General features: G+C 38.0%; 1 protein-coding gene across 2 annotated transcripts in view; it reads right to left on the minus strand.

Annotated features, from left to right (window-relative positions):
• Positions 1 to 1,929: 1,929 nt before the first annotated feature.
• The window catches only part of PHF3 (PHD finger protein 3), a 96,900-nt gene continuing 73,509 nt past the window's right edge, over positions 1,930 to 25,320 (minus strand). For both annotated transcript variants that reach the window (XM_007449582.1, XM_007449581.1), the window contains 10 exons: positions 23,984 to 24,131; positions 23,745 to 23,901; positions 22,401 to 22,517; positions 13,324 to 13,455; positions 12,301 to 12,436; positions 10,350 to 10,545; positions 9,694 to 9,841; positions 7,459 to 7,548; positions 5,264 to 5,459; positions 1,930 to 5,041 (listed from right to left, as the gene is read on the minus strand). In XM_007449582.1, coding sequence (XP_007449644.1) covers positions 2,922 to 5,041; positions 5,264 to 5,459; positions 7,459 to 7,548; positions 9,694 to 9,841; positions 10,350 to 10,545; positions 12,301 to 12,436; positions 13,324 to 13,455; positions 22,401 to 22,517; positions 23,745 to 23,901; positions 23,984 to 24,131 — 3,440 coding nt within the window. In that variant the 3' untranslated portion in view covers positions 1,930 to 2,921. The remainder of the gene's footprint in view (positions 5,042 to 5,263; positions 5,460 to 7,458; positions 7,549 to 9,693; positions 9,842 to 10,349; positions 10,546 to 12,300; positions 12,437 to 13,323; positions 13,456 to 22,400; positions 22,518 to 23,744; positions 23,902 to 23,983; positions 24,132 to 25,320) is intronic.

Here is a 25,320-nt window from a genome sequence, read left to right on the forward strand (position 1 = left end):
GAACTGAGCTAGGATTCCAGCTCTGACAACAGCAGTCTAACCTTGGATGAGTTTTCCAACTTTTCTAAGTCCCAGTTGCCTGAGCTCTAAGGTGAGTCGTCACCTTGCAGGCTGACCGAGGTTCACATAAAGCGCTCAACATGAGGTCTGACATACGGAGTGTTCATGGAGGCTTTCTTACCGACAAAAGGATTACAAGGAGTGGACTTGGTAAGTACTGAGACACCCTGGTACATTTTACTTAACAGGTGTGTATAAACTGTCTTAAGATGGTTCTAAATATTTGAAAACATCAAACTGTTTTTAAAGAGCAGGTTTTTCTTAAAACAGGAGAAACTAAAAGATGACCTTCATATAACTACTAGTTTGTGTAAGGATGGTTGGTAGGTGAAACTGAGAGAATGAGAATGGCTTTGGAGCTACTACTACTCATTTGAGAACTTTTCTTTCTCTTTCTTTCCTCACAAGTTAAAAGCCTCAAAATACTCAATATGTCCATACCTACTCTCCACAATATTTCAGTCCCAGCAGTTAGGAGACCTGGTTCCAGCATTTAGCAGCCCTGTCGTACCAGATGGTCATTACTAACAGAGGGCTGTATGGGATCTACCGTGATTCTACGAGATATGAAGAATTTTAAATTTCCCAACAATATGTATAAAAAATTATTGGCTAAGACGTAATCAAAAACTGACTTAAAGGCTTTCTTCAGTTGGTTAATCCATTCTTCTTGTACCTTGCAAAAGAAATCTGGTGTCTCATCAACCCTCGACCAGATAGATCAGTGAAAGCAGATTTACTGACATACATACAGTTGACCCTCCGTATCTGTGGGTTCTACATCCTTGAATTCAACCACCAGATAGGAGAAAAGAATTTCAGAAAGTTCCAAAAAGCAAAACTTGAATTTACTGTGCACTGGCAACTATTTACATATGATTTGCATCATATTTACAACTATTTACATAGCATTTACATTGTATTAGGTTTATAAAATTGCAAGTAATCTAGAGATGATTTAAAGCATACAAGAGGATGTGTGTAGGCTATATGCAAATACTATGCCCTTTTATATAAGGGACTTGAGCATCCGCAGATTTTGGAACAGGTGGGGAGTTCCTGGAACCAGTCCCCCAAAGGACACCAAGGGATTACTGTATTTGAAAATAAAAAAGCTAATTTTTATTTTGGTTTGGGGACTTTTTTTGGTAAAACCTTGAGAACAATTTCTTCATAATGGTGCAAAAGCTGACTGACCTTAGGTTTTTTTGTTGGCAGACTGACTTGTTTTCTAACAAGTCAGCTCGCAAAAGAAAAGTAGAGCAAATTTTAAAAAAAACTTTATTTGAATACAAGTCCTCTGTTTTAGAACACATATATGATGATAAATTTCAGAGGATATGGATGACAAAAAAAAAGGGGGGGTCTCAATTTGCTGCAAGCTAGACAAAATGGTTTGGTTTTGAATTTCCACTCATTTTCTCTCCAGTAAAAACAGCAAGGCTGAATCAGTTTCAAAACCCATTTTCAACTCTAATCTGTAGACTTTTTAGGAAAAACAAACTTTATCTTCTTAATTTTGTGAAGTCATGTATATTTTTCTTCATTAATACAGGTAAGTTAAAATACTGGCTTTTCTTTCCCTCCTTTTGGTCTCAAGTGTTAATATCATTTGGTAGCCACTGCTTTAAATTATAGCAATCAATACAGTATATGTAGTTAAGGGTGTAAATAAATTTAGGTTTGGATTAGCAACAGCCTCCCTGTGCTTTCAAGAAAAACGAGCATATGACACTGTAGTTATTTACGACCCAAACAAATTAGTTAATTACACGTTTTACAGAAAGATTCACAATACGTTTCTCTTAAATAAAATTTCTGTGGTCTTACAATGATTAGTCAGTGTACCAAATTTTGACGGTGTACCAGTTTTCAGAAACATACCTACAAAGTGGGTTATAGCTGCACAGTTTTTCAGTGGCAGTTTCAAATTCTAGCCTCTTCAGAACTACACGATTTATCTCAATAGCCTATAATCTAAGATAAAGAAATCGTTTTTCTCCTCATCTTAGCCTATATGCTCCTGGCTGAGTAAGAGAAGAACAATGTCTGAAGGTATTTAAAGCCTCAAAGAAGAAATTCTTTTACTACTGAATTTCAAATCACACACACAAAATAGGTGAGAAATTCTTTTATCATATTTAGAATCAAAATATCCCTTAAAATATTTACATTGTACAGTAAAAAGGATAGCAAAACACAAGATCATGTACAAGCTTAAGTATTCAAGTTTCTGAAGAGCCAAAAAGGAAAAGGAAAACAATGGACTACCACAAAGCTGTAGTACGGTAACAAACGCCTTCAATGAGTGCAGACTAAAGCAATAAATGTACTCCTTGGGTTTCTGATTCTTGGTCAAAAACTGCTCGACTAAATGATTAATATAATCCAATTACCAAGTTGCTTGGCTTTTTGTTGCTCCTCTACAGTTTCTTTAAAAACAGTGCAATTTAAAACAAACTTACAGAGTACACGTTACTCTCAAATTAGTCATTATATAAAGGACATTCACTAGAGGCAGTAAATATATTCCATGATTAACCATATTTATCAATTAAGGAATAAAACTAAAATTTCTAAGCCTTTATTGCATATTAATAAAACAAATCTTTGAATATACAGCAATGTAAAACTTTTAAAAACATTAAATTCCTGGAACTAGAGGGGGCGGCTGGCATGAAGAAGGGATGAAGAGCAGTGGCCCGGAGAGCTCTGCACCAACACACAGAATTTACTGTCCTGCAAACCACCAATATTAAAAATGCAAAAGGGGGCACGACCCTAGCAGGCAATCATACAAAGGTTTAAAGACACAACATTTAACAGCGATTTCAATGTACCCCTGCGGCAGCCTGCCGGCTTCACCTTTTGCCTTTGGCTCTGTCGCCGTGGTCCCTGTCTCTGTGGTGCCTGTCTCGGTCCTTCTCGCCTTCTCTATGCTTACTCTTCTCCCGCTCTCTGTCCTTCTCCTGGTCTTCACCCTTGGGCGTGTCTGCCTTCCTGTCTACAGCCCTGCTGTCTCTGCTCACTCTTCCGTCCACTCCTCGCTCCCCGTGCGGCGGCCGTGCCCTCTCCTGACCCTTGTGCCCTTCCTCCCTGCTCTTCCTGTCTCTGTCCTTGTCCTGGGCTCTGTCTCTGCGCCTGTGCCTTTCGGATTCCTGCTCCCACCCCTTCTCATGGCGCTCTCTTTTCAGGTGGTGTGAATCACTGTAAAATCTCTGACGATCCCCCTTACCCCTGTTAAACGGTCTATCCAGTTGCTGTTGGTCTTGCCTACCCCAAGGGTCACTATGGCGCCTTTCTGGCCTCCGAACGTCTTTAATCTGGTAAAAATTTTGCGGGCCTAGATACCGTGACGCTTGCGAGAGGGGACCCATCATACGTTGCGGTTGGCCTGTCAGGTGCACGACAGGTGGCCAGGGAACCATGGGGTTCTGAGCAAAGCCAAAGCCCGGAGGGGGAAGCAACGGGGGTGGCAGATGTGGCGGGAATGCAAACATGCTTTGTGGGGGGAAATGTGGAGGCCCCGGAAATGGAAATCCAGGCGGGCTACACTTGAGATGCTGAAGGCTGGGCTGCTGTGGCCTTACGGGTGAACAGTTTGCACTTGCTCTGGGGCTGGCGCTTCTGGAGGGGAAGCTGACGCTCTTAGCAGGAAGTTCAGATCGACGTGTGTTTCCAGCCTCAAAATGCGACGCTGCTGCCACGGATCCTCTTCGAAATGGCTGCACAGTTTCAATATTTTGCATTAGAATCTCCTCCTGTAAGGGTTTTGCTTGTTCCGTTGGAGAGGTGCGTATGTTTTCTACTGATGGCGAGTTCTGTACAGCCCCGGAATCATCACTCTGCTGAATACATGAGTTTCTCTCTACAGAAGGCAACTTGTCCTCAACACTGCTTTGTTCGGTTAACTGCTCCCTGTGCGATAGGCCAGGCAGGGGCTGCTTCTCTCCATGTCGGCAGCTATCTCCGTCCCTGCTTTCTGGAGCGGACGCCTGCTGACTCCGCCCTGCTGCCTGCCTAGGGTCCCTTTTCAGGTTGATAAACTGGGGGCCCCGTGTCGTATTAGCAGCAAGGTTTTCACTGCAACTCACGTTACCATCTACGTTTCCTTTTCCTACATTAGACCTGCAGGGAGAACTAGTATTTGAAGTCCAATTATCTTGCAAGTTATTCTCCTGATCTTGTAGCAGCTGTCTTTTTAGCGCTCTCTCTTTACTCTCCACAGTCTCCTCTTGTTTTGACTGCATCGATAAATTTGTTAGGAATGCTTCTGTAGAAACATCTGGTGGTTTACCTCTGAGACTAAGGCTTGTCAAAGGCCCAGCAGAAACAGAAGAGGCCCCCATTCCGGACGCCTCTTCTCCTACTGAACTACCTGCCAACTCTGAAGGCTTATCTCCTTTAACCTTCACTTCCTTGGCTTCACCATCAGTTGCTTCCACTGTATCTATCTTCTCTGCTTTCAGGTCAGCTTGCTCATTTATAAATGGAATTTCTTTAAGAGTGTTTTGTTCTGTCCCTGACTGAGCCTGTTCATATGCTTGAGCAGTAGTGCCCAAAAGGCTCTGAAGGATATCATCTACAGGAAGAGGTTTATTTGCCAATTCCAGAGTAGAAGGTTGATTTTCCCAGCCTATCAAGACCCCAGGAAGGAATCTTAAAGGTTTTGGTGGCTCCTGTTTGGTGACTTCCACTAAAGGTTCAATGACCGTTGGAGGGTCTTCCTGAAGAGTTTGCTGAGGCTTATTTCTTTGCTTGTGCAACACAGTTGTAAAAGAATTAAAAAAGTCATTTTCTTCTTCTGCTGCTTCCTCTGTGGAAACTTCTACCTTACTTTTTTTATCAGGTGGCAATGTTACTGGTACACTTTCAGGCATCTCAGCTGTGTGACCAGCACCAGCAGTGGCACCATGCTGCCGTTTCAGTTTTTGACGAATAATTAAGCCCAACAATAGATTAGGTCTGTGCAGTTCAAGGCCTGTACAAAATCAAAAACATCAATTAATAGTCATTTTCAATCATTACAATAAAGAGTAAAATTTTGCATCTAGTTTATTACAGCCTCCTCAATGGGTGCCTGTCCCTGTTACGGCAGATCTAAAGGGCTGGGCCCCAAGAAGGAAAGCAGAGTCTGCTCTCCTGCTCCGGCCCTGCCTCTCACCTCACTTCATTCATATTCTATTCTTAAATGAATACCTACCAGGTCCATCAAAGGGCACAAGAGGGTGTGGGATTTTATCCGTGGCACCCAGAGGGATTAGGTACATGTCTTTAACCTGCTTCATGTTGTTAGCGGCCACTCCGTAGCGCTTCCTGCTGCTGAAGTATGCAAACAGCAAAGTGTAAGAAATTTGATCTTCTTCAGTCACAGGTGTGAAGCGAACCACACAAATTTCCTATTCAAGCAAATAACAAATGGTTGTTTAAAACAATAACTTAAACAACAGCCTGGTTTTAAATACCATTCTCAATTAGTAATAATCTGTTGAATTTTATGACTGTTACCAAGTAACGTGGCTTACAACTTAAATGCAGGTATGAATACTAAAAGGAAACAACTCTTAGGAAAAGATCCTGGCTGGTCCACTGGTAGATTTGTTTTATCTGAAACTGTCCCAGAGAAACTGGGTCCCGAGGTAATTAATTTGTGCAAGGTGACACACCTGTCAGTGGCAGAGAAGGTATTTAAAGCCACGTCTCCTGATATCTATACTGTGTCCTCACTTCCAATGTTGTAACTTCTACAGAGGGCTGCCTATATTCTCAGCACATTGCAAATTAACAGCAGCCACCACCAGCGCCCCACCACACACACACACACACACAGAAACGCACAAATCCACAGATAATTCAAGTTAGAGGGACTGAATCTAGGAATAAAGGGGGCTGGGTGAAAGACCTCAAATACACACAGCCATAAATTCTGTAAAATCATTCGGCTTACTGAGGAACTTATTTGCTTGCCTCTGGGTTCTTGGTTTTGTTTCAGATAGAAAAGACAGTCCCAATTTGGTGTTAATTTGGTAGTGTGAAAAATGGATGCTTCTTCATGAAAAATGAAATGGGGAGAGCCAGATCTACTGCAAAGCCTAAACTGATGCAAGATCCTAGAGAAGACACATGAATGAGCTGAACTATGGCTCTACCTCTTCTAAGAGGTCTGTCATACCGAGTGTCCTCCTCTGGGGCCGACAAGTCCAGATGGAAGCACGCTGGGCAGTACCAGAGGGGCAGATCAAGAGCATTCCCCAAACAACCAAGAGGAATACCTCCCAATACTTTCCTATAACTTTTGCTATCATGAGAAAGTGAAAGTAAATGTAGTAACTTTTTTATACTGCTTCAAAGTTTTATTTGTATTCTAATACAGTATCAGTTTAAATTATAAAATCTATATTGGAAAAAATATTATTTTCAGCTAAAGATTATCCATTATGGATCACTACTAATCTTACTAAAGAATTCTGATCATAAAAGATAAAAAAGTTAATGTTCGTTTATTCAAAATTTATTTTTGAATGTCTATAATATGCTGGTATTACCATCCTTGGAGGGAAAACTGATTTCTTCTAATGATTAAATATTCTTGTGTAGTTATGTTCTTTGAGTTAAAGAAATGACAGAAGATATAGAGAGAGGAAAGAAAGAGAGAGAGATTGCTATAGAGGCTACTAATTATCTCCCAGTATCCATCCTCCTCATTTCCTCCTATTACAAAGAGAACCCTTAACTTTTAGTTGGGCACATGGCCATCCAATAGAGATCACACTTCCCAGCCTCCTTAGTAGCCATATGAGGTTTATGAGTAAGCTCTTGCCAATGGAAGTTAGAGGAAGTGAAAAGATAACTGCAAGTTCTAGGTCTTGCTTCTAAAACAACTGGACAGACATTCTTTTTTTCCCACTTGGTGCTGCTAAGTCAGCTCTGACGCTGCTTGAATGATAAGGACAACAGTCTTGCAAACAGCAAAATAAAAAGACAGAGGAGCCTCATCCCTGCTTAATCGAACGGCCTGAAGCCCTGAACTACTGACCCACCTAACATAGCAGGAAAATGAACAACTTTAGGGTCTCTTTGTCCCAACAGCTTAGCCTATGCCCCAACTAAAACAAATGTCTACAATCAAAGCAAGGCAAAATTCCAGGATGAAATCTCAGTACTTACTCTAAAACATTTCTTTCAAAACAGTGACAGAAATCACTGAGAGAGCATACCACAAAAGGAATGCTGTGCTTTGAGCTCTAGCAAATGGCTATAGTTCAGCTTTGTCAGGCATATTATGAGATTTAATACTTGTATTGGCTCCCTCCCCTGGGGACCCTGCAGAAGAACTCTCAGTGGTTTACTTTTCAAATACTGTCTCATACTGGTAGAGTGAAAAAAAGTTCTCCTCACCTTGGTTCCTGAGGCTTTAATTTTTTCCACATAATCCCAAACTGTCTGAGGTGATATTCTACCACCGACTTGAATACTATCTGGTAGATCCTGTGGTAACGACATGAAGGTGATCAATGTATACAGATTATATTTATTATAATGTTTATACTTCATACAAACTTAGCTCTAAGACTAATCTGAAATAGTGATAAAAAAAAACAAGTAAGTAAGATTATAAAATGCATCAGAGAACATAATAAAGTACAGGAAGAGCAATTAGGCTTTACCTCAAATGTCAACTCCAAATGACTGAGATGGATGCCCAAAATACAGTTAAGAAAGAATCTGAGGTCAAGAAAAAGAAGCAGTCCAAGCATCCCACTTTGACAATCCAGGAAGAGTACAACAGATTCCAAAATATTAGGGGACACTGTTTTTCCCCTTCCACCTCCCCTTCCTTTTTTTTGGTGGTAGTGAGTTGGGGTATGCCTTTATCACTAACAGCTGGATTTCAGAAGTTATCAAGCTTAATTATAGAGTATATTTTTGCACAGAAGAGAATAACATTGTAATAATGCAAGGTTCATTTTTTTTAAAGGCATAATCTTTCTGAGAACAGATGACTATACATAAAATCAATCAAGAGCTGTACACTTAAGAATATTTGAAACTTTAATCAGTATATTTGTTTTTTATGAAGAGAGAAAAATCATAAAAAACATAGTTATTCGATATAAATTCAATTAAACTTAAATGATTAATTGCTTTATTTTATTTGGGATTTTAGTCCAAATCAAACTAAAAATAAGTAGAAAGCAGAGGTGGAGTTCTGGAAAGCAATCACACAGAAACTGGCTCAGAAAAGAGAATAATAGTTTTGTTTAAAATCAAAAGGGTCCCGTAGTTTAGGACTTAGTTATCCATTTAAAAGAAGAGTTATCTTCACCATGGACTGATCAAAGACTAAATTTCTAAACAGATTTGTTCAAAAAGAAAAGCACTGAATTTTTTTCTTATAAAATCAATGTATCTAAAATATTACTTGCCAACCAAACTATATGAGATAATTAAGTCGTTTATTAATCAAAAACACAACTAGACAAATAAGCTGATGGAGATTAGATAAGCAACATTACATTGAGTCAAACTAATTTCATCCCAATACAAAGAAAAGTTTATATTAGTCTTAAAAAAGAACAGGCATATATATGATTTACGTTTTATAAAATACTGAAAACCATTTTTTTAAAAACTTTTGCCTTTATGGTCAGCAGACTGAGAATGAATGGAAAAAATGATAGATATGAACATAATAGCAAAATGTAATCTCAACAAAAATACAGTACACATATACTGATTTATTTTCCTTCTACAGAAACACAGAGAAATACAAACTTTATTCAAAAGAGTTCAGAAAACATTGTACTTTCTCACTTATCCTAATACTATAATACTACAGCTGCTTGTTTCCCATAAATACTGCATAGTAGTCCCTTCCTATTCCCTCAGGTATAAAACCAACCAAGGTCATTGCTCTCAGGACTGTCAACTAACTGGCGAGTCTCAACTAGACAGCTCACCCTTGAACAACATGGGGGTTAATTAAGGGTGCCCACACTCTGCGCAGTTGATAATCCGAGTATAACCTACAGTTGCCCCTCCGTATACACAGTTCCACACCTGAGGATTCAACCAACTGTGGGTCATGTGGTACTATTCACTATTGAAGAAATCCATGTATAAGTGGACCATGCAGTTCAAAACTGTGTTGCTCAAGGGTCAACTGGGTGTATATCTATATTCACAGAAATGGGCAGGTAAAGGACCACAGTCATGAAGTTGGGGAAATTTAAGCAGTAGGGGAATTATAAGACTTGATAACAATGAAAAACTCTCCCTGACAAGCTAACACTGAAGGCCATAAATATGTCCATCTTTTACGTAAGTCTGTACTTAAAACTTAGATATCCAGGCAGACTCTCATTAATCTTTAATTCTGACAGAGAATACATCTTGGAAAGAGTACAAGACATGTAGATTTAATACTTCAGGGCACAATTTTCTACAGTTCTAAAACTCCATTCGTGGACTCATAATTCCATTAATTGAATGGTTTAAGGATCACTGTCAATAAATATTTTTATCATGAATGAAAATTAAATATTTTAATTTTATTATGTTGTTTCTTTGCCTTGTGGCTTCAGAAACATATATGTCAACCCAGGCATAGAAGGGTAGAAAAGTTCACAGTACCTCTGTCAAGTACTCAGGGGAACCAGACACTGGGTAGGCTTTGGTAACAAATTTTGCTACAGATGGCATGTTGATAAAACCTTTCCAGATGAAGTTCAATCGAGCCAGGAAGGTAGACTCAACTTCAACAGTTCCAGGCATCTCTGGACTAAAGAATGACATTAAGAAGTTTTCAGCCTAAAGATCTACTCATGAATAAATGCATTTTCTATTTACTCATCAATCATTTCTATTTTAGCATGTCAAGAAAACCAAAATATGTAAAGGCTATGATTAAAGAGTTTATATTTTCACTTTAATGTACTTATATTTACATAGCCATGTTTTTACAAAGTCTTTCTTCTAGGCTGTCTTGTGGACTAATATGGTCCAGAGAAATGCACGCAATTTTTCTTTAATGACTTATCTCCTGCCTCTTGGAGCTAATGCAATTAAAGAGAGTTTTAAAGTCAAGTCCCCACACACTCAAATCCCTAAATTAACTTTTAGAGTCTTTTTAAAAATCTTAATTAGGGTACAGGAAGGTACAGTTACTGTCTCAAAAGAAAGGTTTCTTTCTTAAGAAACATGTCACTTTTCTAAAGTTTTTGAAGACTTCCAAGTATAATATGGCAAAGAGCTACAAAGAATAGAAATTATAACTAACAGAAAATTACCGTGGAGCAGAAGAGAATGTTGACTTCGGAGACTCTTGTTTCTCCTCTTCAAAGAATTCAGAGGCCAAAATATTTGAGGTTGAAGACAAAGCATCTGCTATACTTTCTGCTTCATTGTCTGAATGTTTACGAGATACTCCAACAACAACTTTCACTTTTTTTGGAGAAAGATCATCTACAGGCGGTGCCATTCGACCTGAAGCCAGAAAACACCAAAATATACCACTTTTGTAAACTGAAATTTCTCTAACTTCATCCATTTTCACTTCTAAAGTTATTCAGTTTCCCTGACTGCACTGTTGCATAACCATATATTTCCTGGGGTAATTTGTAACTATCATCATTTCTCACAATGAGCTCTAGAACACCTCCCTTACTGATGTGAAAAATTAAAAAAAAGAGAATGTTAAACAACTCAGACAAGCTTTGAAAAGGAAACATTACAACCAGAACCTAAAAATGGTTTCCTGATTCCCTATCAAACATTTTTTAAGCTAAACTACAATAAATTCCAACAGTCTTGATAGGTAACATGAGGAACTAAGTAAAACAAATCTGTATCCCTACTTCGTGTTACTTATAGCAGCAGTCCGTGACATATGCATACTACAATGATACTTAGTTACTAAGCATGAAAAAACACTAGCAATGTTTAGAAAATGACATTGATTTTCTCTATAGAATCAAGAAGGAAAACTCAAACTTTCTGAAAATAGGTCAAGTCCAGTAGTATTTAACAAATATTTTGTGTGCTACCACTAAATTTATTGAAATATTACAATATTAAATATTATATTAATTATAAATATAACTTTAATCATGAAAATTAGTAGAAATTAATAGAATTAACAAAAAAATTATTAATATTTTTCCCAGACAAAAACCTAATGAGTATACTAAAAATACTAGTAAACCATGGATAGCTTTCTTCGGGGATAACAATGTCTAAAAACACCCTGCCCTTTAAGTCTTTACCATTGTACCAACTGTGAACACAAAATTTTGAGAAGATATGTCATTTTTATTATAAGAAAGCTGCCTAGTCTCTAAAACAGTGATGGAGGGCAGCATGTTAAGTAACCTGAAAAGTTTTTCATCTTACTGAACAAAGTATGTATCAGTCCTTTAGCATACCACAGTAAAAAAATAAAAATCGAGAGCTACATCTCTAGAGTTTTAAAAAACTCTCGTCCTCCACCTTTACCAATAAACTGAATATAAACTTAAACTCTTGCTCAACACATCCCTATTTCTTATGCCCTAAACCCAGTCTCTAACATCTATCAATATTACCTAACCTGAGTATCTCAAAGCGTCCCTTTAATTAAAAGCACTTGCATCTCCCTCCTGCACTAGTGCACAAACGCCTGCCACCTAGCCTCGCTCCTTCTCTTGGCTTCTTTCATCATCATCTCTACTCAAAGTCAGAGAAATCTTCATAAAATTCCAAGCTGATCATATCATTGCCCTGCTAAAATCCCTTCAATCACTATCCACTGCTCTTAGATAGAAGACTAAAATCTTTCATATGGCCTACCAAAGCAGGTTTTCAGCAATTTTTATCATAATCTGTAAAGTAACATTTTATATCATGATCCATTACTTACATACACGCACACCCACATACCCCTGTGTGTCTGTGCACATGTGTGTGTATACATGTACGTTTGCATGTGTGGGTTTTTTTGTTACACATAAATAACTGGAACTAAAGTCTCTCAAAATCATACTTATCTTTATCAGTGCAATTCACCATGATATTTTCTATTCTGTTTTCATTTGTTTCTGAAATGTTAGTGAACTACTTACTAAATTGATTTCACTACTACTACTAAGTCACAATCTGACTGTGCACCAGTACCGGGAAAACAAAAACCTATTTAAATTACAATTTACAAGTATTCCCCTTCCAAAATGAAAGCAACATTTAGGAAGAAATACTTCAAATTACCTATGCAAATTTTGCAATTAAGATCAAAAAGATGTTGTCTGTGTTGACTAGTGGTATCTTTAGATAAGGAGTCAATCTCTTCTTTCTGTTTGTCAGATCCTTCTGTCTTCTCCATTGACTTATTAGCTGTAGGTTCCTAACAACAGTGAGAGTAAAAATAGGTTAACAGAAAAACTTTGGCCTCAGTTAATTAAACCATCTGATATGTCATACTGATATTTTTCCAAAATGAAACTGCTCCATTCATAGGTTGTTTTTCACGATTTCTTTAAAAAATAAATGCTAGATGTTAATTATGACATAAAACAGAGCAAAAACTCAAACATTTCTCATTCTTCAAGGCCTCTAACAAGATCTATTATTTCTCATTGATATTTGAAAGTAAGAAAAGCCACACCTGCTCTCAAACTAGTCTAAGAAGCACCTGCAGATTTCGAGGCCTGTGATGCAGGTGGTCTGCACACTTCGTACAGAAAAACAATGCTTTAAACACTCTCAAAAACAACATTAAACCAATAATATAGACAACTCTAATAAATACACAGTTTAAAAAATTATTTTTTCTACTTTAAGAACAAGAGAAGCAGTGGCTTCTCTTGTTGCAGAGCACGGGCTCTAGGCACATGGGCTTCAGTAGTTGTGGCTCGCGGGCTCTAGAGTGCAGGCTCAGAACTTGTGGCTCGCAGGCTATAGAGCGCAGGCTCAGTAGTTGTGGCGCACGGGCTTAGCTGCTCTGCAGCATGTGGGATCTTCCCGGACCAAGGCTCAAACCCATGTCCCCTGCACTGGCAGGCGGATTCTTAACCACTGTGCCACCAGGGAAGTCTGCCCCCCTTTATATTTATATTCCAAGTGAATCATTTAATGTGAGTGAGGCTCAGTTTGATATTACCATAAGTATTAACAGAAGAAAATGGTTAAGTATAAACATTTTCCCTTCTATCAAAAACGGGCAAATACATCTTTTCTGAATCTTCATGTTTTGAGCACTATAAAACATGCTATTTTATTATCATAATTTACCTGAATCTCCATGGCTGCTTCCTGTTCTTTCATTGGAGCATCACTCTCAATTTCTATCTCACCTTTATGAGTTATCTTGGTGATTGGTCGTCTTTCCACTTCTCTCTGTTCTTTCTCAATCATCTCTATGGTCTAATAGGACATATTTTAAAGAAAACTTCACAGTTAAAATCACAGGTGATTTTTAACCTTTAGGTAGTCTCTCAAGCAACAAACATATACTGAATATACTTGCAAATGTCAGTTTTAAGTGCTGGGGTTTTAAGAATTAGACCTCATACATCGGCCTGGAAAAGTTTACATGTACAGTAACTGGAGGCACCTGAAGTGTAATCTAATTTGCAAAGTGATGAAACATGATATTTACATTTAAAATCTGCTTTCTGATCTAGTATTTCAGCAGGTGCCACAGAGAAATAACAATCAAGTTCCTCTTAGATTCCTAACTTGATGTTCTAACATCTCCCACAGCAGCAGAAATTTAGTCAAACAACAGAAACGGGCAATCCCCCATCAGAAGGCTCCTGACGGAGAATACTCTGTGACAGTTAACAAGCTCAGCAACAAAGCATAATAAATAAGCAAGAACAGACAGAACTAATAAAAGGTAGCTGAGAGTGGAATGGGTTAAGGAAGGTAAAGATGGATCCAGTCATTTGTCTTATAACTGTTAAATGCAAATCTTCCTTTAAAGAAAGAAATCAGATACACAGCCCAAAGAAAGAAACAGCTGGTCTCCTATGCAGATGACACCTGCAGCCAGTTTCAAAGAAGAGAGGCACATGCACATTTGGGATACGAAACGAAAAAAAAGATGGTGATAATATTTGCAAAATACGAGAAATTATACAAGGGGAAAGTAAAGAAATATGTGACTTAGGGTAATGTATCAAATTAAGGCCTCTTGCACATCATATAAAATCTGGTAGCAGATCAACATGGAGGATTAATGTTAAGATCAGGTAAATCATGTAGAGTTCATATATAAGAAACCACTATTTTCCAGAATAAAGGGCTAATACTCTAAGGCCATTGTAATAAAAACAGTGGATAATGTGGCTATCTTGTGGTCACAAAAATTTGAAGTCACATATTCACCTCACATTCAAAGATATTTCAAGTTCACAAACCACCAATGAAAACGCTCAGCATTGGTAACTTTCTGAATTTTTTAGTTTTAAAAATGCAATACACAGAGAGAGGGGGAAGATGGTGGAAGAGCAAGACGCGGAGATCACCTTCCTCCCCACAGATACACCAGACATACATCTACACGTGGAACAACTCCTACAGAACACCTACTGAACGCTGGCAGGAGACCTCAGACCTCCCAAAAGGCAAGAAACTCCCCCACATACCTGGGTAGGGCAAAAGAAAAAAGAATAAACAGAGACAAAAGGATAGGGACGGGACCTGCACCAGTGGGAGGGAGCCGTGAAGGAGGAAAGGTTTCCACACACTAGAAGCCCCTTCGCAGGCAAAGAATGTGGGTGGCAGAGTGGGAGACGCTTCGGAGCCGTGGAGGAGAGCACAGCCACAGGGGCGCGGAGGGCAAAGCGGAGAAATTCCCGCACAGAGGATCGGTGCCAACCCGCACTCACCAGCCCGAGAGGCTTGTCTGCTCCCCTGCCGGGGTGGGTGGGGCTGGGAGCTGAGGCTCCAGCTTCAGTTGGAGCGCAGGGAGATGACTGGGATTGGCGGCGTGAACACGGCCTGAAGGGGTTAGTGCACCACGGCTAGCCAGGAGGGAGTCCGGGAAGAAGTCTGGACCTGCCTAAGAGGCAAGAGCCCATTGTTTTGGGGTGCATGAGGAGAGGGGATACAGAGCGCTGCTTAAAGGAGCTCCAGAGACCGGCGCGAATCGCGGCGAGCAGCACAGACCCCAGAGACAGGCATGAGACGGTAAGGCTGCTGCTGCCACCACCAAGAAGCCTGTGTGCGAGCACAGGTGACTCTCCACACACCCCTCTCCCAGGAGCCTGTGCAGCCCACCACTGTCAGGGTCCTATGATCCAGGGACAACTTCCCAGGGAGGACGCACGGAGCACCTCAGGCTGGTGCAACATCATGCTGGCCTCTGCCGCCGCAGGCTCGCCCCACATCTGTACCCCTCCCTCCCCCGTACCCCTCCCTCCCCCCGGTCTGAGTGAGCCAGAGCCCCCTAATCAGCTGTTAAGTTAACCCCCTCCTGTCTGAGTGAAGAACAGATGCCCTCAGGCAACCCACACACAGAGGAGGGGCCAGATCCAAAGCTGAACCCCAGGAGCTGTGCGAACAAAGAAGAGAAAGGGAAATCAATCCCAGCAGCCTCAGAAGCGGTGGATTAAATCCCCACAATCAACTTGATGTACCCTGCATCTGTGGAACACCTGAATAGACAACGAATGACCCCAAAATTGAGGCGGTGGACTTTGGGAGCAACTGTAGACTTGGGATTGGCTTTCTGCATCTAATGTGTTACTGCTTTTATGTTTACCTTAGTTTACTATTTAGAGCTTATCATCATTGGTAAATTTGTTTATTGATTTGGTTGCTCTCTTCTTTTTTTATATATATATTTTTCCCTTTCCTCCTTTGTGAGGGTCTATGTGTATGCTTCTTTGTGTGATTTTGTCTGTATACCTTTGCTTTTACCATTTGTCCTAGGGTTTTCTGTCTGTCCTTTTTTTAAAAAATAAAGTTGTTAATGCTTGTTATCATTGATGGATTTGTTTTAACATTTGGTTGCTCTCTCTTTCTTTCATTTTTTATTACTTTATTATTTTTTTATCTTTAATAATATATTTTTTATTTTAATAACTTTATTTTATTTTTCTTTGTTTCTGTTTCTCCCTTTTCTTCTGAGCCGTGTGGCTGACAGGTTCTTGGTGCTCCAGCTGGGTGTCAGGCTTCTGCCTCAGAGGTGGGAGAGCTGAGTTCAGGACACTGGTCTACCAGAGACCTCCCAGCCCCAAGTAATATCGAACAGTGAAAGGTCTCCCAGAGATCTCCAAATCAACGCTAAGACCCAGCTGCACTCAATGACCAGCAAGCTACAGTGCTGGACACCCCATACCAAACAACTAGCAAGACAGGAAGACAACCCCACCCATTAGCAGAGAGGCTGCCAAACATCATATGAAGTTCACTGACACCCCAAAACACACCACCGGACACGGTCCTGCCGATCAGAAAGACAAGATCCAGCCCCACCCACCAGAACATATGCACCGATCCCCTCCACCAGGAAGCCTACAAAAGCCACAGAACCAACCTTAACCACTGGGGACAGACACCAAAAACAACAGGAACTACTAACCTGCAGGCTGAGAAAAGGAGACCCCAAACACAGTAACTTAAGCAAAATGAGAAGACAGAGAAATACACAGCAGATGAAGGAGCAAGGCAAAAACCCACCAGACCTAACAAATGAAGAGGAAATAGGCAGTCTACCTGAAAAAGAATTCAGAGTAATGATAGTAAAGATGATCCAAAATTTTGGAAACAGAATGGGCAAAATGCAAGAAACGTTTAACAAGGACCTAGAAGAACTAAAGAGTAAACAAACAATGATGAACACCACAACAAAAGAAATAAAAAATCCTCCAGAAGGAATTGATAGCAGAATGACTGAGGCAGAAGAACAGAAAAGTGACCTGGAAGATAAAATAGTGGAAATAACTACTACAGAGCAGAATAAAGAAAAAAGAATGAAAAGAATTAAGGACACTCTCAGAGACCTCTGGGACAACATTAAACGCACAAACATTTGACTTACAGGGGTTCCAGAAGAAGAAGAGAAAAAAAACAGGGACGGAGAAAATATCTGAAAAGATTACAGTTGAAAACTTCCCTAATATGGGAAAGAAAATAATCAAGATCAGAAAGTGCAGAGAGTCCCATACAGGATAAATCCAAGGAGAAACATGCCAAGACACATATTAATCAAACTATCAAAAATTAAATATAGAGAAAAAATATTAAGAGGAGTAAGGGGAAAGCAACAAATAACATACAAGAGAATCCCCATAAGGTTAACAGCTTATCTTTCAGCAGAAACTCTGCAAACCAGAAGAGACAGACAGGACATATTTAAAGTGATGAAAGAGAAAAACCCACAACCAAAGATTACTCTACCCAGCAAGGATCTCATTCAGATTCAATGGAGAAATTAAAACCTTTACAGACAAGCAAAAGCTAAGAGAATTCTGCACCACCAAACCAGCTTTATAATAAATGCTAAAGGAACTTCTCTAGGCAGAAAACACAAGAGAAGGAAAACACCTACAATAACAAACCCAAAACTATTAAAAAAATGGTTAATAGGAACACACATATCAATAACTACCTTAAATGTAAATGGATTAAATGCTCCAACTAAAAGACATACGCTGACTGAATGGATACAAAAACGAGACCTGTATATATATTGTCTAAAAGAGACCCACTTCAGACCTACAGACACATTCAGACTGAAAGTGAGGGGATGGAAAAACGTATTGCATGCAAATGGAAATCAAAAGAAAGCTGCAGTAGCAATTCTCATATCAGACAAAATAAACTTTAAAATAAAGACTATTACAAGAGACAAAGAAGGACACTACATAATGAACAAGGGATCGATCCAAGAAGAAGATATAACAATTGTCCACATTTACACACCCAACATAGGAACACCTCAATACATAAGGAAAATGCTAACAACCATAAAATGGGAAACTGACAGTAACACAATCATAGTAGGGGACTTTAACACCCCACTTTCATCAATGGACAGATCATCCAAAATGAAAATAAATAAGGAAACACAAGCTTTAAATAATACATTAAACAAGATGGACTTAATTGATATTTATAGGACACTCCATCCAAAAACAACAGAATACATTTTCTTCTCAAATGATCATGGAACATTCTCCAGGACAGATCATATCTTGGGTCACAAATCAAGCATTGGTAAATTTAAGAAAACTGAAATCGTATCAGGTATCCAATTCGACCACAACGCTATGAGACTAGATATCAATTACAGGAAAAATTCTATGAAAAATACAAACACATGGAGGCTAAACAATACACTACTTAATAACCAAGAGATCACTTAAGAACTCAGAGGAAATCAAAAAATACCTAAAAACAAATGAAAATGGAAACACGATGACCCAAAACCTATGGGATGCAGCAAAAGCAGTTCTAAGAGGGAAGTTTATAGCAATACAATCCTACCTCAAGAAACAAGAAACAACTCAAATAAACAACCTAACCTTACACCTAAAGCAATCAGAGAAATAAGATGAAAAAACCCCCAAGTTAGCAGAAGGAAAGAAATCATAATCAAATCAGATATAAATGAACAAGATATGAAGGAAACAATGGCAAAGATCAATAAAACTAAAAGCTGGTTCTTTGAGAAGATAAACAAAACTGATAAACCACTAGCGAGACTCATCAAGAGAAAAACGGAGAAGACTCACATCAACAGAATTAGAAATGAAAAAGGAGAAGTAACAATTGACACAGCAGAAATACAAAGGATCATGAGCGATTACTACAAGCAACTATATGCCAATAAAATGGATAACCTGTAAGAAACGGACCAATTCTTAGAAAAGCCCAACAGTCCAAGACTGAACCAGGAAGAAATAGAAAATAGAACCAGACCAATCACAAGCACTGAAACTGAAACTGTGATTAAATATCTTCCAACAAAGGCCCAGGACCAGATGGATTCACAGGCAAATTCCATCAAACATTTACAGAAGAGCTACCACCTATCCTTCTCAAACTCTTCCAAAATATAGCAGAGGAGGAACACTCCCAAACTCATTCTACAAGGCCACCATCACCCTGATACCAAAACCAGACAAAGATGTGACAAAAAAAGAAAACTACAGATCAATATCACTGATGAACATAGATGCAAAAGTCCTCAACAAAATACTAGCTAACAGAATCCAGCAGCACATTAAAAAGATCAGACACCATGATCAAATGGGTTTTATCACAGGAATGCAAAGATTCTTCAATATACGCAAATCAATCAATGTGATACACCATATTGACAAACTGAAGGAGAAAAACCATACGATCATCTCAGTAGATGCAGAGAAAGCTTTCGACAAAATTCAACACCCATTTATGATTAAAACCCTGTAGAAAGTAGGCAGAGAGGGAACCTACCTCTACATAATAAAGGCCATATATGACAAACCCACAGCCAACATCGTTCTCAATGGTGAAAAACTGAAAGCATTTCCACTAAGATCAGGATCAAGACAAGGTTGCTCACTCTCACCACTATCAGTCTACATAGTTTTGGAAGTTTTAGCCACAGCAATCAGAGAAGAAAAAGAAATAAAAGGAATCCAAATTGGAAAAGAAGATGTAAAACTGTCACTGTTTGCAGATGGCATGATACTATACATAGATAATCTCAAAGATGCTACCAGAACACTAGTAATCAATGAATCTGGTAAAGAAGCAGGATACAAAGTTAATGCACAGAAATCTATGGCATTCCTATACACTAATGATGAAAAATCTGAAAGAGAAATTAAGGAAACACTCCCATTTACCAATGCAACAAAAGGAATAAAATACCTAGGAACAAACCTACCTAAGGAGACAAAAGACCTGTATGCAGAAAACTATAAGACACTGATGAAAGAAATTAAAGATGATACAAACAGATGGAGAGATATACCATGTTCTTGGATTGGAAGAATCAACACTGTGAAAATGACTATACTACCAAAGCAATCTACAGATTCAATGCAATCCCTAACAAACTACCAATGGCATTTTTCACAGAACTAAAACCAAAAATTTCACAATTTGTATGGAAACACAAAAGACCCCGAATAGCCAAAGCAATCTTGAAAAAGAAAAATGGTGCTGGAGGAATCAGGCTCCCTGACTTCAGACTATACTACAAAGTAATCAAGACAAAATGGTACTGGCACTAAGACAGAAATATAGATCAATGGAACAGGATAGAAAGCCCAGAGATAAACCCACACACATATGGTCACCTTATCTTAGATAAAGGAGGCAAGAATATACAACAGAGAAAAGACAGCCTCTTCAATAAGTGGTGCTGGGAAAACCAGGCAGCTATATGTTAAAGAGTAAAATCCGAACACCTCCTAACACCATACACAAAAATAAACTGAAAATGGATTAAAGACCTAAATGTAAGGTGAGACACTATAAAACTCTTAGAGGAAAACACTGGCAGAACACTCTTTGACATACATCACAGCAAAATCCTTTGTGACCCACCTCCTAGAGAAATGGAAATAAAAACAAAAATAAACAAATGGGAATGAAACTTAAAAACTTTTGCACAGCAAAGGAAACCATAAAAAGATGAAAAGACAAACTCTCAGAAGGGGAGAAAATATTTGCAAACGAAGCAACTGACAAAGAATTAATCTCCAAAATATACAAACAGCTCATGCAGGTCAATATCAAAAAAAAAAAACAAACAACCCAATCCAAAAATGGGCCAAAGACCTAAGTTGACATTTCTCCAAAGAAGACATACAGAACGCCAACAAGCACATGAAAGAATGCTCAACATCACTATTCATTAGAGAAATGCAAATCAAAACTACAATGAGGTATCACTCTACACCTGTCAGAATGGCCATCATCAAAAAATCTACCAACAATAAATGCTGGAGAGGGTATGGAGAAAAGGGAACCCTCTTGCACTGCTGGTGGGAATGTAAATTGATACAGCCACTATGGAGAACAGTATGGAGGTTCCTTAAAAAACTAAAAATAGAAATACCATACGACCCAGCAATCCCACTACTGGGCATATACCCTGAGAAAACCGTAATTTAAAAACAGTCACATACCACAATGTTCACTGCAGCTCTATTAACAATAGCCAGGACATGGAAACAACCTAAGTGTCCAACGACAGATGAATGGATAAAGAAGATGTGGCACATATATACAATGAAATATTACTCAGCCATAAAAAGAAATGAAATTGAGTTATTTGTAGTGAGGTGGATGGACCTAAAGTCTGTCATACAGAGTGAAGTAAGTCAGAAAGAGAAAAACAAATACCATACGCTAACACATATATATGGAATCTAAAAAAAAAAAAAAATGCTTCTGAAGAACCTAGGGGCACGACAGGAATAAAGACACAGATGTAGAGAATGGACTTGAGGACCCGGGGAAGGGGAAGGGGAAGCTGGGATGAAGTGAGAGAGTGTCATGGACATATATACACTAGCAAATATAAAACAGATAGCTAGTGGGAAGCAGCCGCATCGCACAAGGAGATCAGCTCGGTGCTCTGTGACCACCTAGATGGGTGGGATAGGGAGGGTGGGAGGGAGACACAAGAGGGAGGACATATGGGGACATATGTGTATGTATAGCTGATTCACTTTGTTATACAGCAGAAACTAACACACCATTGTAAAGCAATTATACTCCAATAAAGATGTTAAAAAAAAAATGCAGTACACTGCACATACTACATATGTTATATAACACATCAGTTAGGTCTGGGACAGCACTACATAACTATACATAAGGTATTTCTGTGAATATAAACATTCATACATGATACTTCAGGGTCACATTTTATCAATAAATTGCTAACAAAAAAAAGTTATCCTTGAAATCTTTTGGCATTTGAAAATGAATATTAAAGGACTATAAACCTATAAAATTTTCATTCTGACTTAACCTGGCTCCACAAATTTCCAATATTCATAAAACCTTCAAACTATGCTTTTGAAACATGTAAATGTAAGAAAAGATACACTTATTTTCCCATCCTTCTGATTTACAAAATATAAGGTAATTATGTAAGTTGGTAACTGGAGGAAATGAGAAAAAAGCAGAAGAGATCAGGAAAAATCAACAACAAAAAATTTAAGAATAGGCTAATGGAGGATCAGTAACAAAAAAACACAGAACAAAAAGTCTGTTGCTGGGCACTCTGAGGTGAATTATTACATCTGTGTATAGCGTTTTTCTCTATGGCTGAAAAATATGTTTTGATATAGACAAACACATATTTATAGATATTTTGATAGAGACAAACACATATTTACAGATAATCTTACATGTCTATTTTCTCTTCGTCTCCAAGCAGCTAACTCTTTAGAAGCTAGTTCTTCTGGACTCATTCTTATAAGGTGATCAGGGGTTACTTCTCCTTTTAGCACTTTTTTAAATAATATCTGGAGGTATTTAAAAATGGGAAGGAAAGGAGAGAAAAACATTTTTAAAAGAACAAGGAGCTGCTGTATAGAAACTTGTAATAAGTGAAGATGAAATTTTGAAACCTAATTTACAAATGTTTAATGATTCACGTATTACCTCCTGCAAAGAGAATAAATGACAGTCTTGTGTTCTAGAAACTTACCATCTAAGGTAGCTAAATATACATTTTGTATAAAAACCAAGACATAATGGAGAAGCATGTATGGTGAAGTCATTATAACATCTTTGCAAAGTTGTATTAAGTCTTCCCAGGGACAGACACTGTCACAATAGCCAACCCATGATTGTATAAAAGACACTGCATAAAAGAACTTTTTACTGAATATGATGTCTTTCATATTTTTAAGATTTCATATGTTTAAATCCTAACAGGCTTACAGGGGATTCCAGAGCAAAGAACCAACTGTTAAGAAAAAACCTGAAGGAAATAAATATTTACTTGAAGAAAAGCTTTCAGATTACGTAATTCAAAAAGTATCTGATCCCCTGCACCATGACGGCAGATTGTACAATGTAGATTTTTCGTACGTAGCTCTTAGCATACTTCAAGAAAATACCTCATATCACACACTACGGCAAATACCATTACAGAAAGTGACAAACTGATATCACTCGTGTGAAAACGTTGTAAAACTTAAACAAACGTGTAAGGAGTTTTCATCTACACCCACAGCTTTCAGATTTCCTCTAAGTCCAAGGAAAAGATTAAGGGTTCAATTAAAGTTTACTCCACTGCTAAAAGATTCTTAGAACTAGTCATATTTAAATTAATAACAATATTTTAAAACAGCTTTCTTTTTTATCAAAATGTAAATTATTTTCTTAAGCAGTATAATATTTTCAAATTTACATTAGAAGTATTAAATACATAGTGTTACAAATTTTGGTTTAACAGTGTTTTTGAAGAATACATATGAATGAATTTTTTAATAAACTGGATTAAACAAGGGACATAAAGGTAAGAAAATTCACATCAACCAGGTTAAGATAGACTTAGTATTTTATATTTTAACAGACATTGCATAACACTAGTCACCACTGTTCAGAATTCATAACTCAGTTCAGTAGCAAAAGACTAGGTCTCACTTCAAGAAATTATAGATCTATTGTATGAAAATCATAAATCCCTATGTATTAGGAAAGTTGGAAGCATAAAGATCCAGACATGAACAAAACATACTTACATTGTTTTTAGGATCTTTCAGATTGAACATCAAACTTCTATATTTGTTCTTATATTTAGCATCTGTGTCCCGAAAAAAAGAGAAAAGCTCTTTTTCAATTTTTGTGGCAACTTTTGCTGCCTTTTCCTCTGGTACCTTCAAATTTGAGTCTGTAAGTCTTAAAATTAGAATAATTCAATTATTTTCCAAATACATGAAGCGTATATTATTCAATCTTCTACAATAGCAACGCGTGTTACCTTTTCATAAGAATATCTTTGAGAGAATGCCGGACGCTCTGTCGGATCTGGTCTGTGGAAGGCTTGGAGGCAAGAGCCGCCGGAGGATGCGCACCAGGGGGGCCCTTTTCAGTTTTCTTCTTCTTTGTCTCTTGCTTCTCATGAGCACCTAATTTAAATAAATATCAAAACTCACTAAATTGATTTTAAAAAGATATTTTCCTTTTTAATGCACAATGTAAGTTGACTGATTAAAAATCACTATTTTAAAATCATAAGATCAGACTCCATATTCCACAATGAAATATTCCTGACATTGAAATTCTAATCTATGTATGATGACAGATGATAACTAAATTTATTGTAGTGTGTCACTGTGCAATATATACATATATCAAATCATTACATTGTACAACTGAAACTAATGTTATATGTCAATTATACCTCAATAAGAAAAAATTAAAATTAATTAATTAAATTAATTAAAATTCATTAATTAACATTAATCAATTTTAATTAGAAATTAAGTGAGTAAAAAGTGGCCCTAATGCTATAAAATGTATATACCCCTTTCCCATATTAGAAAATGGTTTTTAGAGCTACTTATATGAAATATATATACCTGTAAATAACTATTTAGAAAAATTGATCTGAACTTATTAGGTGTCCAGATAATGTAATGTCCTTACTAATACCACAAAATTGATGAATCTCGTCTGGTTGTAAAACAATTGTGTTAATCTGAATGTTAAGCTTTTCAAATGATTTTTCATTCCATCATTACTAATTTATGCACATCGTCAGAATCTCAATGTCCTACAAACTCCTCTTTCCAACAATTCTTAAATCCATCATTTTTTTACCATTCATGTCCTCACTTTCCCACACAACCAACTTTGACCAGGTAGCCCAACACCTACCATTCCGTTGCAGCCTGAACATCTTAATTCTCTCTCCTTTAAACATCAGCATTGGCAAAAACCACAACCTGGTGAAAGCTAACTTTTATCCTTCACCCAAATAGCCTACGAACAGCTGAAGGTAACTGGAGAAAGTAAGCACTGGTGCTGACATATCTCACTTTAAATTTACAACCACAAATCTCAAGTAGAGAACTCAATCTGCCACCCTAATCCTATTAAACTGTCCTAGTAAATTTGCTCTCCCACTTTCCAAAAATGTATTTTATGCTTTTTCTCCTTTCTTCTCAAACCAATGATACCTCCAACTTGGACCTCATTTGATTTTCTCACTTCATATTTCACTGAGGAAGCAAAGCAGTATCAGCTATTTTCCCATCACCAAACCTACTAACATACCTCATGTGTCCCCGCTCCTTCCACATGCAGCTTTCCCTA

Source organism: Lipotes vexillifer, unplaced genomic scaffold (genome assembly GCF_000442215.2).
Source record: "Lipotes vexillifer unplaced genomic scaffold, Lipotes_vexillifer_v1.1 scaffold793, whole genome shotgun sequence".
In the NCBI taxonomy this organism is placed as follows: Eukaryota; Metazoa; Chordata; class Mammalia; order Artiodactyla; family Lipotidae; genus Lipotes; species Lipotes vexillifer.